Source organism: Podarcis liolepis (genome assembly GCF_965112155.1).
Source record: "Podarcis liolepis genome assembly, chromosome: 3".
In the NCBI taxonomy this organism is placed as follows: Eukaryota; Metazoa; Chordata; class Lepidosauria; order Squamata; family Lacertidae; genus Podarcis; species Podarcis liolepis.
Genome location: NC_139557.1, coordinates 87,379,397 through 87,397,866, shown reverse-complemented (window position 1 = coordinate 87,397,866; position 18,470 = coordinate 87,379,397). Strand labels below are relative to the sequence as shown.

The following is an 18,470-nucleotide window of genomic DNA, read 5'->3' as shown; positions in this document are numbered from 1 at the left end:
TATTATGGGAACGATTTATATCCATTCAACAGTTTCTGATAGGCAGTCTGATTCACAAAAAAGTCAAAATAGGGTACCTAGATTTGTGCCAGTTTAGTTCTACTGATCTTCCCAATGTGTGGGCTACTAAATCTAAATACAGCATAATTCTTTCATTAACTAGGCTAATATGTTCCACTAACAATAAAATAGTAAGTGGAAAGCTGTGGAAATTAAAACGCAAAACTAGATTTTTCTGTTTGGCAAGAGAAAAATTTAATATAGTTGACAAAAGCCAGAATACCAAAGCATAACTGTACAAGGTAGAATTGTTGGAAATTATAAAGCAAATGGGACTTTCTGGGGGAAGAGAATAGTTAATAATGGATAAAAGTCTATTTGTGTGCCCCTTTAATAATAAAGTTTAAATGATTGATATATCTTATTTTGGTGTATTTGTCAAAACCAAAGGATCAGGCTTTATTTGACGTCACACAGGAGGGCTACTCCTCTCAGTATCCAGTGATCTGGAGAGACAGTTGTCCTTAGGTAGATTGCAGTAATGTAGGTTAAATCGGTTCTCCTTGGCTTCTTGTAGATGGGGCAAACATAGAGTTTAGGGTCTCTTGGCCCAGTTGTATTAATCGCAAATATATGCACAACAGGAAGCACAGTGAAAAGAATCTTTGCCGTTGATTCAGTGAGTTTATTATTACGTCTATCCCATCCAGCTCCATCCAAATACAATCCATAAATATATACCCCTTCCTGTGTGAAAAGAATTTGATGTTTATTATGCATAGAAAAGTGTCTGCTTTTAAAATTACAACATGACTGTTTGACTTAACCTATTCAATATAAGATGTGGCATAATTAGCAAAGTTTGAAATCATAATAAAAAATTGATCCACAAAGTTCCTGAAATTGCACTAAATGGGAATGAAAAATGTTAAGATATTGAGCTCACCAAAAAGACAAAATAACTAACTGTTTTGAGGCACAACAGCAGGTAGGTCTTACAGCAGGAGTCCTGGACTGCTATGTGGAAGGGCTAACAGCTCCTCACTTTTTTCTTTTTCTTTTTAAACCCTCTATGGTCTTCTGCAAGTCTTATCTGAGGTGGGGGAGGGAATTTTTTCCAACTCCAAATAACAGATTAAATATAGCTACTGTGCCTTCATGGTCTGAAGGCAACATGAGGCCACCACCTTGTTGATGCCAAACAGCTCTGGGTCTGGCTAGTGCCTGAAACACCTGTATGCTGCCTGGGATTCCATGGTGAGGGGAAGACAATATATAATTTTTAAAGAAAATAAATAAATAAAACACTTGAGTGTGATAATTAATATAACAATTATAGGAGAATACACCCAGAAAAGAAAATGCACTCAGGGCAATGTTTCTTCACCTTTTAGCCTATCAGGTGTATCAGGATTCTATAATATGATCAATATCAAAGAGTTATAACATGGTGCCCTCCAGATGCTTTGGAGTAAAACTTCCATCCATTCCAGCCAATGTAACCAATGGTCTGGGAGTTGTAGTACAAAACATGATGGCTACCCTTGCTTTTTTTACAGGCACAAGCAATAGTGTAGTAAAATGTACGGTAAGGATCACAATGAATAGTTTTACCACTTCGTTACCATGTAACACAGTCGTGAATTTCATAAGAATAGGTGACCAGGAATTCCACTGTGAGTTCATGAAATTCCATGCAAGTGGGTACAGAATACTCTAACCCCCCACTTCACCAAACCCATTTGGTTTCAGTGCTAGTCAAGGAAGAAGAAAAGTCTATTTCTCCATAACCATTGCAGAAATGCAGCTGGCTGGTTGGTGGAGGGAGGATAAATTACTCTGTTCTTATGTCTGTCTATTTAGCAGATGGCATTTTAAAAACCTAACCTCTTAAGAGGCTAGAAGTCTAGGTTTCCATGCTTGCTATGGAAAAGGCTGCTTCTAGGCTCTTATCAAGCCAGGAGAGAGAGAGAGAGAGAGAGAGAGATTAGCAATCCTGTTTGTCATCCTGTTTGTGCAGGGACTTCCACTTGCACAGTGCTTCTGGGTTTCCCCAAACCCTTCAGAGCAGACTGTTGAGGAGGAGAGGGAGGGAAGTTCCAGTGCACAAGTGGAAGTCCTTGAGCAAGCTGAATTATTTCATTGGAAGCAACTCCTATGAGTAAGTTCTGAAATTAATGCCAAAATATAAATACATCACACATACAGGAGGGGCTGTTGTGATTTCTTCTCTAGCTTGTTTCAGCACTTCATTGTGGATAGTTACTGTATCCAAAGCCCATCCTTTATGTGCTCGAGTCACTTCCTGCCTCATAGCTGTTAGGAAACCTGCAAAGTGGATGAAAAAACAAGGCAAGTTAAATACAACATTTTCTGTTATCTGTCTTCCGGCTGCAGTGCTTTATGGTAAAAGCATTCATGGTGTAAAAAAGCACACTAAAACTCTCAGCAGCAAATTACCAACAAAAGATATGGAATAAATAAGAAGAAATGAGAAAAGCAAGAACAGTGGAACTATAGGCTACAACTATTGTTATTTATTAGTGAATTAATAGTAACAACATCTAGTGGCTACAGCAAATATTAAGGATTTGAAAAACCAGAAACTGTAATCAAAAGAAGCCGCGTATTGGCCTTACTGGGACTGGAAAGTATTATGGGCTTTGGAGGCCAAGAAGCACTGCTGCATTTCATATCTAAAGAACCAAAATGCTTTCAAAATTTAAATCATTTGTTGCCAAACAAATATTCTCTGAAGGTTTTATCTGTTCTTTGAAGCTAATCAGTTTTGTTTAGAAATTACACAGTAGCATTCATCAGTCTACCTCAGTACAAGATAGTCATTAAACCACAGAAAATGGCAAATTGTTTTATTTTACTGTTCTTTCTTCCCAGTCTTACACCTTTACTTATTTCTTTCCCCCTTACTTTTCTGAAAATGTCTAAGAGTTCAATCCTATAAATGTCTGTTAAAAAGATAAGTCCCATTAACTTCTTTCCTCGTAAGTGGCTATAGAATTGTAGCCTAAATGTCCCTTGGTAAATAGAAACTGGTTGCCAAGATAGTATGGGGAAATAAATTGGCATGCAGCCAACCATGCAAGCCCATGATGAAATGCTGTCTTACTAACAGGGTATATGCCAAAAATGGAGAAATGCTTGACAACAATGTATGCATGTTGATTTTCATCCATTACTATATTACTTGCTAGAATATACAATAAATTCTATTTTGGTTCCAGAAAATTAAATCCTACAGTGGAGGTCATACAGGGGAAATGTTTACAATTTGCACTTTTGGAAGAACTTGCATCTATGTCCTATGGGACACCACAGTCTTTTGGATAATATAATAATTGGAAATGCTACTTTTGCATCAATTTGACAGAAGCTAGGGAGTTCCAGAAAGACATCTACTTCTGCTTCATTGACTATGCAAAAGCCTTTGACTGTGTCGACCACAGCAAACTATGGCAAGTTCTTAAAGAAATGGGAGTGCCTGATCACCTCATCTGTCTCCTGAGAAATCTCTATGTAGGACAAGAAGCTACAGTTAGAACTGGATATGGAACAACTGATTGGTTCAAAATTGGGAAAGGAGTACGGCAAGGCTGTATATTGTCTCCCTGCTTATTTAACTTATATGCAGAATTCATCATGCGAAAGGCTGGGCTGGATGAATCCCTAGCCAGAATTAAGATTGCCAGAAGAAATATCAACAACCTCAGATATGCAGATGACACAACCTTGATGGCAGAAAGTGAGGAGGAATTAAAGAACCTTTTAATGAGGGTGAAAGAGGAGAGCGCAAAATATGGTCTGAAGCTCAACATCAAAAAAACGAAGATCATGGCCCCTGGTCCCATCACCTCCTGGAAAAATAGAAGGGGAAGAAATGGAGGCAGTGAGAGATTTTACTTTCTTGGGCTCCATGATCACTGCAGATGGTGACAGCAGCCACGAAATTAAAAGACGCCTGCTTCTTCGGAGAAAAGCAATGACAAACCTAGACAGCATCTTAAAAAGCAGAGACATCACCTTGCCAACAAAGGTCCGTATAGTAAAAGCTATGGTTTTCCCAGTAGTGATGTATGGAAGTGAGAGCTGGACCATAAAGAAGGCTGATCGCCGAAGAATTGATGCTTTTGAATTATGGTGCTGGAGGAGACTCTTGAGAGTCCCATGGACTGCAAGAAGACCAAACCTATCCATTCTTAAGGAAATCAGCCCTGAGTGCTCACTGGAAGGACAGATGGTGAAGCTGAGGCTTCAATACTTTGGCCACCTCATGAGAAGAGAAGACTCACTGGAAAAGACCCTGATGTTGGGAAAGATGGAGGGCACAAGGAGAAGGGGACAACAGAGGACAAGATGGTTGGATAGTGTTCACGAAGCTACCAGCATGCGTTTGACCAAACTGCGGAAGGCAGTGGAAGACAGGAGTGTCTGGCGTGCTCTGGTCCATGGGAGTCACGAAGAGTCGGACACGATTAAACGACTAAACAACAACATTAGGAGTTATTATACTTTACATACATATTAGAAATGTAAATTTTCTTTGTAGAATTGAAAAAAGCCTCTGAATGTATTTGATCCCTTCCCCCACCCTCTGAGAATCTCACTACAACAGAGTAAATAAAACTGTAGCTAAATGCAGGATAATGTACAGTTAATTTTACCCTTCTAATTCTTACCCTGAGGATTAAAGAATCCAGTCATCCAAAATACAGGAGGCCTCCCTTCAAATATCCAGATGCGAAACTGATTGTTTCTCTCTAGAAGTTCAGTAAACCAGAAGCCAAGTGTGGAAGAATCCCAAGATACACGTTTCCAAAGTTTAGGAATCCGAGCATCATACATGTTATCAAGCGCATCTCTTAAATTCTGAAGAAATTAAAAACAAAAAATTAGTGGCCCTGATATGAGATGCGTTAGTTTTAAAATGAGTAGTCTTACATAATGATGGACTAGATTACCTCACTCATAATAATAGTTCCTTCTATGGCGAGCTTAAGGTCACTTAGACTGGTTCGAACTATTTTGATAACCTTTTGCATTCGGTCAATTTCTTGACGAAGAAAAATATTCATAGAATTAAGATGTCCCATTTTTACTAAGCGGGCTTTCACCTAAATAGGAAGTTAAGAGAAAGTAATCCAGTCAATAAAGCATTTAGAGTAACAGTAGGGAAATAATTATATTTTGCACCGTTTCTGTTTATGATTTGTGGGGCTGGGGCTAGGCAAGTGGCCAACATAACAGGTACCAAGGCATCTTATTCTTCACAAATCATCTCACTCCCATCTGAGACCAACACAGGTTTTGCATTCTCCACAGCTCTCATACGAATGAGAGACCAGTCTCCTGTTACAGTACGGCATCCACGACAAGTGGTGTGAGCTGACACAGCCCCACTGATGGCTTCTGCTTTGATAGGACTTTGATGCCTGGGTCCAGCATCTTCTCCACCATCACCAGCTGGGCATTTCAACAATTACTGAGAAGCAGCAGGATCTCTCCATAGAAAAAAAACCTGAGACATATCTATTGGGCATAATAGGGAGTGATATTCCACAGAATAAGAAGAAAAGAATTTTTTTTATATGCCACAATTGCTGCCAAAATAGTTCTAGCCAGCAACTGGAAAGGCACGACAGTACCCTCTAAAGAAGAATGGGCTTTATAAACCAAGTGAATACATAGAGTTGGCAAAATTAACAGCAATTATAAGATCTCAAACAAATCAAAATTTAAAATCAGAATAGAAATGCTTCAAAGAATACATGGAAAAATGCTGCTCTTAAAAGAATATGTTAATATGCATAGATTGAACGTGCAAAGTGGATGTGTGAATATAAATATAGGGTTAGCAAGTATAGCTTAAGTATGTAATAATAATAATAATAATTTATTATTTATACCCCGCCCATCTGGCTGAGCTTCCCCAGCCACTCTGGGCGGCTTCCAAAAGAATATTAAAATACTATAATACATAATTACATACTTACTGTGTGTATCTGAAGAAGTGTGCATGCACACGAAAGCTCATACCAAGAACTAACTTAGTTGGTCTTTAAGGTGCTACTGGAAGGAATTTTTTATTTTGACTATGGCAGACCAACACGGCTACCTATCTACTACATACTTACTGTATGTAAGTACAGTATGTAAAGGAAAGGTGAAAATTAAATCAGAAATGGCTGTAAGAGATGAAGATGAAGATTTTTAGAAATGCAATGAAATAATTAAATTAAAAATTAAGGAAGCCGAGCCGTGGTGGAGGGAGGTCACAGGGGTGGGTAAGGTGTCTTGTTCTAGTTTGTCTAGGTAGCATATGTGTTTCTATGTGTATTTGTAGTATCTGTATGTCTTTATTCATGTATTTCCCCCCTTCAATAAAATATTAAAAAATTAAAATTTATTGAGAAGCAGATTGTGTATGTTACTTGCAGATTAACGTCCACATGGAAAGTATGCAGATGCAGATGCATTTTACTGAGTGGTACCTGTGGTTCACCTCTCCCAGTATGCACTGCCTTGATATGGCTCTCCAAGGGCCAAGACAGAGGTCCTCCTAGACTGCTACTTGCAGTTTCTTTTACCAAAATGCCAGGGATTGGACCTGGGATCTTCTTCATGCAGAGCATGTGCCCTAACACTGAGCTGTGACCTCTCGCTGTGTACATTACAAAGAGATGCATAAGACTCAAATGTGGCGTAAGCTCACAAAGTTTCCCCTTTGGATGGCACACTGGAAGTGCAAAAAAGGTGCATTACACAAATCCATGGGTAGGCAAACTAAGACCCACGGTCCGGATCCTGCCAAATCGCCTTCTAAATCCAGCCCGCAGATGGTCTGGGAATCAGCATGTTTTTACATGAGTAGAATGTGTCCTTTTATTTAAAATGCATCTCTGGGTTATTTGTCGGGCATAGGAATTTGTTCATTCCCCCCCCCCTTCAAAATATAGTCTGGCCCCCCCACAAGGTCTGAGGGACAGTGGACTGGCCTCCTGCTGAAAAAGTTTGCTGACCCCTGCTGACTAATCACTTACACAGATCACTTATCTATCCCATACCCATGCTTGTTAAAAAATTCTGAAGTCAGTGTCACTTAGAACCAATTTGAAATTGCAGCATAGATACTGCTCTGCTAGCAAAAAGTTATCTTTTAAAAATTAATGCTTCATCCTGAAGGCTCGAAGCAGATTACGGAACTTTTAAAAACTGGGGGGAAACAGCCATAAAAATAAAATTTATAAAATGCTGTGACAAAAACAGATAATTAGTTGCAGAAGGAGGAGTTCTTGGAAGATGAAAATTAAGGAGGGGCGGGGGTGAGAAAAACTAAGAGAGTAGATAGTGAATAAGGGACAGAGACAAAGTGTACAGGAAGAGGAGTGGTCCAGTACAAAGATGTAAAGTAACCACAGGAAAATACCAACTCAGACACCACACACAGAAAAGCAACATTCGTGTAGTGTAGAGCCAAGTGGGTTGAGGCACCAACAGCTTTGGGTCCATTGGGTCAAAGCCCCTTAGATCCACCTAGGGACTGACACTGTGGGAAAAATACAAGAGGCACACACCCCTGGCACAACCTGTGCCCTGACTGGTGAGCCAACAGGGCATGTGATGCAGCACCAGATCTGCCACATGGCACCCTCCCCCACTTATGATTGCTCTACCCCGACATTTTTTAAAAGAGCAATGTTTTGTCATGTTAGCTTTGAACTCTCCAGCATTTATAAGAGACTAAACCTCCTCCTCCACCCCCCACCATTACCCCATGATGAGTCAAGTTCAGAAAACACTTCTATATAGTCACCATTTACTTCAATGGAGACTGCCCAGGGAACAGTGCTTCAGGGATCGCACCCTAAATCAGTAGACTTTATGATCATCTGAGCTCTGATATATAAAGGGAATGACTATCTAGTTAGTGGAGAGAATACAATTATTGCATTCTTACATTTTATGTAAGATTCGTAGGCTATTCATTGCGGACAATGAGTATACCCATTAAATTCTGAGAAATAATTACTATGCCTCTGAAGTTGTGGTATCCCATATACTGTACTTAAGAAACAAATCCTTTATGGGTTTTTTAAGGAAGGAGAAATTACAACTTTAATATCATCATTACTCTTTCGTATTTCTTCTGGATTAATCTTGCAACTTGTTTTTTGCATTGCCCTTGAATAACCCATTGGATTTTTCAATAAGTGGCACAGATGGGCCAATGTTTGCAGCATCTTGACTATAAAAAGAGAAAATTATTCACTAATATGTACAGTTGTTTGAAGTTACTATAATCTGGGGATACACGTGACCTTTGATGTGATATATATATAATCAAGGGAGCAATTCTCATTGGAAATTGATTAGCTAATAATTTTTCCTTAAGGTACAGCCATTAGATACACATCCAGCCAAATTCCTCTTCTAGCACCATAAAGGGACCTTTATGTTCCCTTTATGTAACCTTAGAGGATTCCCTATAACAGAATACCTAGGCATAAGCTGAAACAGGTATGTGTATTTTACAAACAAACCTCTTACCCCAGTTTTAGTTATTGAACTGGGAGGTGCAAAACAGAAGAAAAGGTTTGTTCAGAGTAAAGCATTGTCCTCACTCTAATTTGGCTTCATGATATCATCATGCAGCCAAATCTGGCAGGCCATGTGATGACATAACATCATCATCATACTGTTCCCTTAATGGCTAGACTCACCTTAGGAAGATGCCCCCTTTTAAAGAAAAATGGCACCCAAACTACAAACTGGGGAATGAAGCAACGGAGAGCAGGACAGGTTCCCTTTTACTTCTAATGTGTAAAAGCTCAGCACAGCTGTAAGAATATTATCACAGCTCTATATATCTTACTTTTTAACAGAAGAGGTCTTTCAGGATCATGGCTGAAGCACAAAATTCATTAGTTGCTTTGACTGAAATCTTTGGGAATCAGCCAGCAGCTGCTGCCTGTTAAAAGAGTAGTCCCTTGGAACTACTGTTCCGCCTAAGATGCTGCAAGATTCAGGAATCTATCATAGTACCTACTCACACTCAAGTCACAAGCAGTAGTCAAAGCAATTTATTTTAACTTAAATCTTAAGTTCTAATCTAATGGAAATGTTTCAGAACTTCAAAGCTGAGGTTATGAGTGTCTATCCCCTAAACCAGATAGGGGTGTGTGGGTGTATGCTCTGATTCAGGATGTAGCTGCCAGAGTGATCACTTCAGCTGGCACTTGAAGTGTCAAGAACTCACAAATGCTTCTCTACTGACCAAGAAAAAGAGGAAAAGGCCAGGTCCTGTTGTTTATACCAGGTCCAATCAACTCATAGGCTTAATACATTGCAGGAGTCAATGATGCTCAGCCCTGTCCTCCTCTGAGAGTAGGACTTCAAGGAAAAGCCCACATTCCCAGGCAGCTAATTAGGATGGACCCCAGCCTGGTTCTATCCCTGGAGAACAACACCATGTTTAACTCCAAATCCTTCATCAGGTATCTATTGATTTGTCTGATGAACTGTAGGCAACTATTTGGTGTGGTCTTTTTAGCTTAAATGTATATTTTGGGATGTTATCAGGTGTTCTAACCATTGGGCACTGGGTCTGATGAAACATAAACAGATCTAGATTTAATAATAATAAGGTGACATTAAACCAGTCTGCCAGCTGGTATGTAATGGGAAATCATAGTTTGTTTGAACTAGGACTAGAAGAGCTCGTGAAGGAGTAGTAGTATGTGGACACTGTTCTCAGCTTACTAAACCCAGCATTATCACGACAAGATCATTATGTCTAAACTGGCCCATTATGTCTTCTTAAAGTATAACCTTTACATGATAGAAAATCCAGGAAAACATCTATCTTTTTTCTTTCTGTCTAGAAAAGGTAGATGTTTTTCCTGGATTTAAAGGTTATACTTTAAGAAGTTCCACACTTAGCAGTTTGTCCTAGGTATGGCTTATATCAACTCACAAACTACCCATTCCTCTTAAAAGTCCTTTGTTCCAGTTCTGGTTTGGCAAAGCTCTGCCTTTCCATCATGACCTTATGCTTGTTGTTTGCAACTTAGTGCATCCACTGCGGGCATGTGTGTTTGGTATTGTTCACAACCACAGATGCCGATTTCTAGACCACCCAGAAGCTGCATCAGTCTCAAGAGCCCTGCCTCAAAAAAATTAGTATTCCCATGTCTGCAATTCTCTTGTAGAATTTAAAAACAGTCACCTCATGTGGTATGTAATCAGGAGGCAGCTTCTCAAGCATATCTTCAGCTAATCGATACACGATAGCTTCTCGAGTTTCCCCTACTCCACCTCCGCTTTCCTTTGGCTGAATATTGGTAATGGTGTTCAGGACATCAGATGCTGTGCTACTTTGATACCTAAGAGGAATTTTCAATAATATGCAGCAGAATATTAGTTTCGTTGCTAGGAAATGGACCCATGAAATTTGCAGTTTGCAGTTCTTTGTTAAGAGTATCTTACTTTTGTAACTATTTTTGATAACAGATTTCTTTTCCCTCAATATCTGCAGTAAGAGAACCTGTTCTTTCTTCTTGCTTAAACTTTCTCAATTTGAGCATAAAAGAAGAGGGGAGGGAAGGCATTGTGACTCCAAAAACTCATGCTACAATGAACCTTGGGTTGTTGTGATGTCTGAGTGCAACTAGGAATAGCTGTTCTCTGGCAATCCACAATACTCTACTCTACTCTACTCTACTCTACTCTACTCTACTCTACTCTACTCCACAATGCTAAAAAGACTCAGTTTTATTTACAAGGAAACGAACCAATGAATTTCATGTACATTTCAGAAAGGCAAAGAAACAATGCCAAGCTGCCTCTTGCAGGGATCTTTCAGGAAATTCCCAGAGCAGCAACACACCAACTACTCAAAACCTAAAATGCCACTTTGCAGCTTCCTTTGGGCATTTTCTCCCAAAACTGTTTGATGGGTAGTTTAAATGAGATGCCAATGGTGAGTGATAAACTCAGCCTATAAAGCAATATACAAACAAATACATCTGCTGCATTGATAGTTTCATTAGCATTTCGAGCGATATAGTGGCAGCCCCACATTCAGAGCTCAAGAGAGCAGTGCTTGACATGCTATTACACAGGCAACTTATACTTCTTACTTAGCCCTGAGTTGTGGGTTCAAGCCTATATTGCGCTAAAGATTCCTGCAATGCACGGGTTTGGACTAGATGAGCCTTGTTCTCCCTTCTAACTCTGATTCTATGATTCAAGCTCTTTTACACCTCAGGGCTGCTTCTCACATTACTTTTGAAAGACATGGATATAATTACATGAGGCATGCTTACACCTGAATAATAATGAAATGTCAAAACGATAATACGTGTTGTAATATAATACAAAATGTCAAAGCCATAGCTCTTTAGGCATGAATCTTCAGATATGGGCACTCCCCTTGAGAATTCACTTCTGCCTTTCTGAGGTAACTTAAGGACTAGACTCTGTCCTCTACAGTAAAACTTTTGAAACCCCAAAGTAAATATCACTTTTAATAACTGAGTGTTCAAAACTTCTTAATAACACCGTTGAAATGTTTGACCAGATTTTAACAATCACAGAAATGCTAAGTGTGAGCATATTGGCCAAAAGCATAATTCACGACAGAATCATAGGAATAACATAAAAAACTAATAAAATATTATGATGACTAATTACATCCTGTAGCAGATGTGCAGTATTTGAAGCAGAAAATAACAAACAACCTGCCAGGTATTTAAGGATGAAAGGTGACTAAATAAAAGATAACATTCAAAATGCAGTTATCAGGTAAGATTGAAATTCCATCGTTAAATTCAAAGAACTTCATGAGAACTAATGAAATAATATCATTTTTTGCAGTGTGTTTGATCCACGTTCATCTTGTGTAAATGTCAACTAAATTATTTAGTACAATTGAGTGGGAACAAAAGTGTTGCTAGAAGTGTTAGAGCATATGGAAAAGCTCTCTGTTCATAGGATAATCACATTTTGAAAATTGTTAAAAGTAACGTTTAACCTGGAAAGTGTTAAGTTGGGGTAATATCCAGTTATGATGTTCCACTTGTACAACCAACTTCCACTTTTGCAAATGGGACTTTCCCTTAATTCCCTCCCACAGACCAGCATGATGCTGGATTGTTCCCTTAATCTTGAAAAAGTCCAGAAAGGCTCTCTTAAATATTCTGGTATATGTAAATACTGTAGATTTCCAGTATACTTCGTTACTTAGAATATATTTTTAAAAGTGATTAAAGAAAAACTTGAAGAATTTCCATCTTTGCTAAAAACCCACTTACGTAATGTCTGCATTAGGATGAAGACCAAATACTTCTGGGCTGTCCATTGATGGGAGAGTTGAAATATATTCATGATACTGATCCAGAGTTTTGCACACTGGTATTTTATAACCAGTGTAAAAACAGAATGTATTCTCAAACATCTTCTCACTGAACCAGACCTAAACAAAAACGGGGGGGGGGGTGGAGTTGAAATTTAAGTTTGTTAAGAATTAAGAGCTGGATTGTTGAGAATGCGGTACACAAGGACAGAAAGCAGAAGCCATCAAATGTTGGCAAAGTGCTCCTGTCCTGATCCAGAGGAGCTCACACCTCCCGGGAGCCAGCCCTCAATTAAACAAAATGAAACACAGACAATATATTTTGGGATAAAAAATTGGCCACAACCTTATTGAATTCCAGATGTAGGAAACCTTGGCTTAGGTATCCCTCTCAGCCCCATGCTGGGGTCTGAGGCATGGCAGTGTCAGTCAGGAATATGGGAACACTGCAAAGTGTGTGTTTACACTGCTGCCCCCCTTTCCACGTTGCAGAGAGGAGTTCTCAGTGCGCTTGTGGACAGAGACTCCCCTCAATACCCCTTTAATGGGGGCCCTGATATTGCCGCTGCAGAAGGGGTGAGTCACCACGCCACCCCTTTGTTGACTGTTGGACAAAAGGATTCTGCCCTAGGCCCAAAACCGCCAAAGTTGTGACAATTGCTATGGGGAAGGCAAAACCTGCAGAGCAGGGAAAATTCCTTCCCGGCTCTGAAAGACAGCAACCATCATCCGACCACAGCAACGCCCATGAACCTGGAAGAAGAAAGCTTAGCCTGTAACAAAGGAAGCATTTAGAGTGAGGGCTGGGTGGGTGACGCTCCAAGGGCCGACTGCACAGCCAGCATCAACTCCTGCTACTTTTAAGCCACAGGAGCGGACTAGAGTGAAGCCTTAGCAGGCGCGATCCACTCCTGAGGCTCCGCCCCATTAGTTGCTGCCGATTGGCCAGTTTGAACTGGCCCCTTCGGTGGGGAAAAACAGTGTTGCCGTGCCGACCACTGGTGTGGTGTGGCCCGGGGACGATGGCGGGCCCCACGCCAGGCTGCAAACCCCACCCACCGCCAGGAAACTGGTGAGCTGGCATTTCAGTACCATGGAGAGTCCCAAATGAGCAATTTGTTCCTACAAGGGTTGGGTGCAAAGTGAGACTTTTTGAGCCTCTGTCACCATCTTCTTTTGGAGAACTAGTGTCTCTTAAAGGGCCACCCCTTTGGCATCAAATCAGGCACATCTCCTTTATTGCATGGCCTCCTACCTGGTGTTCTCCATACACACTTGTACTGGTGAAGTACTAGTACTGTGAAAGACACATGGTTCCTCAGGCCCAGAGGGTCCTGCACCAGTTGTATGGGTTCTAATCCTGTGGCATCTAGTTTCAGTGAGGTCCTGCCTGCCACCCTCAGGTTCAATTGTCCTCTGGTTACCAGCATCTGACCCAAAAAGCCAGGAATCTGCTCTGGCTTCTTTGCTGGTCACTGCTAGACTCTGAGGTCATGACAGCACAATCCTACTGATGTACACCAACCAACATCCCAAAACCTACTCATTAAATGCATAGGATATTAGCTTGTTATATGAATAACCGAAAGCCTACTGCTTTAAAAACAAAACATAGCAATGGCTTTAATACATTGATTTTATGAGAAATACAAAATCATAAATTTGAAAGGCCTTTCTTTCCAGATGATTGACTATATGCCATGAGGGTCCTATTACATTGCCAGTACATTTTTAACAACATTCTGTAGTTTATTTCAATTGAAAGTGAATCATTGTTCATTTGGAAGCCTTTTTTGCTTATTGTTAAGAACTTTTCATCACATTTCCTTACCCTTGCAAAGCAATTAAGAAGACGCTTATCATAATCATCGGTGACCCTGCCTCCATACTGTACTTCTCCAATCATGTATCGGACTGTGCTCCAGGATATTCCCTAGAGACAAAAACAAGCACATTTTAGAAATTCTAGTACATACTCACAAACTTGGATTGCACAAAGTGCTCAAGGATCATGTGCAGGCACCCGTAACTCTGACTTTTGCCCCAAGGATAAAAACTGAAAACCTCAAATATAACTAAGGTTCTCCAGAAAACAAATAAAAATAAAGACCATCTTGTGATTTTGACCTAAGATTGTGAAAATCTGTTTTTAGCTCTTGATCATCCCACATAAATGAAAATCAATAGGAAAGAGGCAATTTGCCACATTTCTCATATTCCATTCAAAAGCCTCATTTGTCAACATGGCTGTAAACTATTAACTGCATGTACTACAAATGCATTGTGTCTCACAGTGAATGCATTGCTACCCAAAAGTACAGACTGCAGCCGCTTGTTCTGTTATAAGCAATAATAACTGTGGGTATGATCCCATTCCTTTATGGATGCAGCTATGCACACAAAAGCAATTGAAATTTCCCTCTCTCCCTGGCTGCTGCAGGTATATGACATGTGCACATCACACTGCATGGACCATTACTTATAACAGGAGGCCCAAGTGTACTTCCCATATAGTCATCCAGCAATCCCTCTCCTCTGCCCGGGGTCTTGGTCTGCAAACTACACTGAGTGTGAGGGAGGAATGAATTTCTATATGGGAGCTACACACATGCCTCCTGGTTCTCAGTAATAGTTGCCAAGTTACAATACATGCTAAGGTACATGTCGTTGCAGGTGGGAAAGGGCTTAAAAGAAGGCTCAGCTGAAGGCAGTTCACTTCATCACCCACAGGAATCCATCACCCACAGGAAGATGGATGAAGCCCAATGTTTCAAACTTAGAATGCTGTTCATAACTGAGGCAGAGGAAAATATAAGTGCACAATTAATTTGTTTGCTGCTTCATAATCCACTATACGACCAAGACCATTCGTCTTCACTTTAAACTTCTGCTAAGGAAGGCTTCATACTTTCAAGAGAAGCTATGTTGCAAATGGTTTGCAGGATCTCTCTGGGCCACACAAGCACTTATTTGAGAGACTGGGGGCTGAGTGAATGGGTGGGTGGGTAATCTGAGTCACTAAAAAAACTGGGGCTCTAATGCTTGTCTCTTTTTTGAGGTTAAGATAAACTGACCATAATCATCCTCAGTATATACAAAGTAGAAACAACATTACAATATAGGGACACTCACTTTTTTAATGTCACATTCGTCCAAATGATTCTGTATAAACTGAACACTGGCTGTGAAGTCTGCTGAGTTGAATTCATAAGGAATATTCCAGCCCAAAGGGCCAAATTTGCGTCTTTCCTGAAATAAGACAGTAGAAACCAAGGAATGTGATTTCACTATTTATTAATGTTGCTTGTTTCACTTATTATTGCTTTTCGTTTAACAACTTCAATCGCTGACATTTCAGGTCAATACCATTTTCTGATCAAATATATTAGAATTGACAGAATATTGATCGAAAATGGACAAATGTTTCTTGATATGAATTATGCACCTACTGCAGCTCAAGATACACCAGGAAATCATCGGAAGAATCTCACAATACAATGTACTCTTAACAACCCAGAATGTAATACAGTGACCATTACCGATCCCATTTAGACACAGCATGGTCACTTTGAGTCATCTTAATTGGCAATTTCCATTCAAAAAATACAGGAAATACAGGAGATACAGGAAAGCTGTATTATCATATTCTTTAACTAATTTTTGTGCTCAAAGGATAATTCTTCAGGTATTGCCATGGTTTGTCAAATACCCAAAGATAGATAGATGATAGATAGATAGATAGATAGATAGATAGATAGATAGATAGATATTGTTACCCTCTGAGGCCAAAAATGAAACATTTGAAGCAGAAGGATGGGTGTGCAGCATCAAGCCTTTATTGTGCATTATAAATATTGAGCTCACATATAGCAATAGGTTATTTTTCAGGCATCCCAGTGGAAAGGTCCTGCTAGGCATAAATGAAAAGAAAGTATGTTTGTAATACCTGAACTGTGGAGTGTAGGAAAGCCACAGTGTAAAGAAGAGGTTTCCACATGGGCATGTTGCTGACATCAAGCAAGTCCTGATTTATACCAGAAAATGTTCTTTTCAAACCTGCTCGCATACCTTGTGGTGGTTCATTTGTGAATTTTATAGAAGTCTGACATATATAAAAAGAAAAAAAAATATTTATTTCATTTGACCCCAAAAGCAGCCTGCCTAAAAATCATGCCATTTTCAAAGCTAAAGTTCAGACATAAACAAAAGCCAAACACAACTTTGGTTCTAGTGTGTAGTCTTAAAAATGACAGACATGTGACTGAACAGCTTCCCATTGGATGAAACACACATGCTTCCTGTATCCACACCTCCTTCCTTATTCCATTGGTTATCTGATTCCATTAGGTATGAATTCACAACACACACACACCCCAAAAAACACCCCTAAGATCCCTTGTTACTAGTCCAGTATAACAATGAGCTATAAGCTACTAAAAATGTTTCTAGATTCAGGTAGATAGCCGTGTTGGTCTGACACAGTCGAAATATATGATTTTTTTTAAGTCCAGTAAGAAGAAGTGTGCATGCACACAAAAGCTTATACTAAGAACAAACTTAGTTGGTCTCTAAGGTGCTACTGGATTTTTTTTTATTATTCTTATATATTTCTACTAAAAATGTAATACCCTTCAGCAGCCAATGATCAACGCTGAGGGCAGTGAGGTGTCTCATTTACGAGTCAGGGAGCAGCAGCTGCCAGTAACAGCATTATGGAACTATGCAGGTGAGGATTTGATTGACATTTTGGATTGGAGAAGATTGGAAGTCCCTTGTAAAATTCATTATAAATAACCCAAATAACTGACATCCACTAGGTAGAATATACATATATAAATAATTTTAAAATCTTTATAAGAACGATAACACCAAAGATAGTGACAGTTGGACAATGGCATGCCAGTCTGGAAAAAAAACAGCAAGCTGATGGCAGAATAATCTCTGCTTTAGGGCCCTGTTGAGTCTACAAGAGAGGAAACTCCTGAATAGGTAAAGATTCTCTTCTTGTGTCAACCATAACCTAAAGTTTCTCATATGACTGAAATGTTTTTAACCTTTACCACAGTTTAAATTTCAATGCAAGCAATATTTCTCCTTCCCACTTTCAGTTTTGCCACATGAATCATCTTAACAGTTCATTTAAATCCCCTTGAATATGCTAGGGCTAACCTGAAGCAAAGTAATTGGAAACTTCTCATGTGGTTCAGTGGTTATCCATACTCGGAAGCTATCATCAGGGATATCAGCACTAATCATTGTTTCCAAAAGTTCTTCCATGAACTCCAGACCCAGATGGCAGTTCTGAAGTAACACCCAGCCACCCTATAGCAAAACAAACAAACAAACAAAAAACCTTAATTAAATAATCTGCTAAACATCAAGCCAACTGCAATTTACTAACAACAACAACTACACTTGAGTATTCCACAGATGGAAGGTTTCACTAGCTACTTGTTATCATTTATATCTCCTTGATATTGGGGTTTAGGGTTTCTGTGTTTTAATAATAAATATGGATTTGCATTAAAATGTAACAACTACAGTACTGTAGGTTCCAATGAGTAAGTAAAGTAGTACTGCCATCTTGTGGTAGTTATAAAAATTATAGCAGGGCAATTTCTACTGGTTTTGGTGAACAGGAGATACCTTGTAATCATCATCATCACCATCATCATTTATTAAAAGAAACACCCTGCTTTTCCCTTCAGAATAAGGGTTTTGTTTAGGCTAAGCAAGCTCTAAGATTCCCAAAACTTCTATCAATCACTGAGGGGTTCTGGTGAGCTCTTTGTTTTAGTAGGGTTCAACTTTTTCAGACCCAGAATACACCATGCATTTGGGGACTCATTTCTTACTTTTTAAAAACAATATATATTTGTATGGTGGTAGTGCTGCTATTGTGACCCACTTCAGATCATGTTGCACCACGGAACAGGGTCCCAACCCACCACTAAAGGCCAGTGGATTTCTGTCAGCGAAAATGGTGGGGTATAAATAAACTATGATGATGATTTATTCCTCCAGGAGAGAGTCCAGGGCTTCTCTCATCATAGGACACCAACACTTATTAAGTATGATGTTCGTATGCCCCTTTTTAGCCACA

At 39.5% G+C, this 18,470-nt stretch overlaps 1 protein-coding gene and 1 long non-coding RNA gene across 3 annotated transcripts in view; one reads left to right on the top strand and one right to left on the bottom strand.

Moving 5' to 3' along the window:
* Nucleotides 1-230: 230 nt before the first annotated feature.
* The window catches only part of DNAH8 (dynein axonemal heavy chain 8), a 146,196-nt gene continuing 127,956 nt past the window's right edge, over nt 231-18,470 (bottom strand). For both annotated transcript variants that reach the window (XM_083497165.1, XM_083497166.1), the window contains 10 exons: nt 17,537-17,689; nt 16,314-16,469; nt 15,500-15,616; nt 14,199-14,300; nt 12,327-12,487; nt 10,241-10,397; nt 4,977-5,129; nt 4,695-4,884; nt 2,207-2,328; nt 231-747 (listed from right to left, as the gene is read on the bottom strand). In XM_083497165.1, the coding sequence (XP_083353291.1) occupies nt 460-747; nt 2,207-2,328; nt 4,695-4,884; nt 4,977-5,129; nt 10,241-10,397; nt 12,327-12,487; nt 14,199-14,300; nt 15,500-15,616; nt 16,314-16,469; nt 17,537-17,689 (1,599 nt within the window). In that variant the 3' untranslated portion in view covers nt 231-459. The remainder of the gene's footprint in view (nt 748-2,206; nt 2,329-4,694; nt 4,885-4,976; nt 5,130-10,240; nt 10,398-12,326; nt 12,488-14,198; nt 14,301-15,499; nt 15,617-16,313; nt 16,470-17,536; nt 17,690-18,470) is intronic.
* Nucleotides 5,141-6,421, top strand: LOC310704165. The gene is made up of 2 exons (XR_014524617.1): nt 5,141-5,888; nt 6,160-6,421. It is a non-coding gene; the product is annotated as an uncharacterized lncRNA (long non-coding RNA).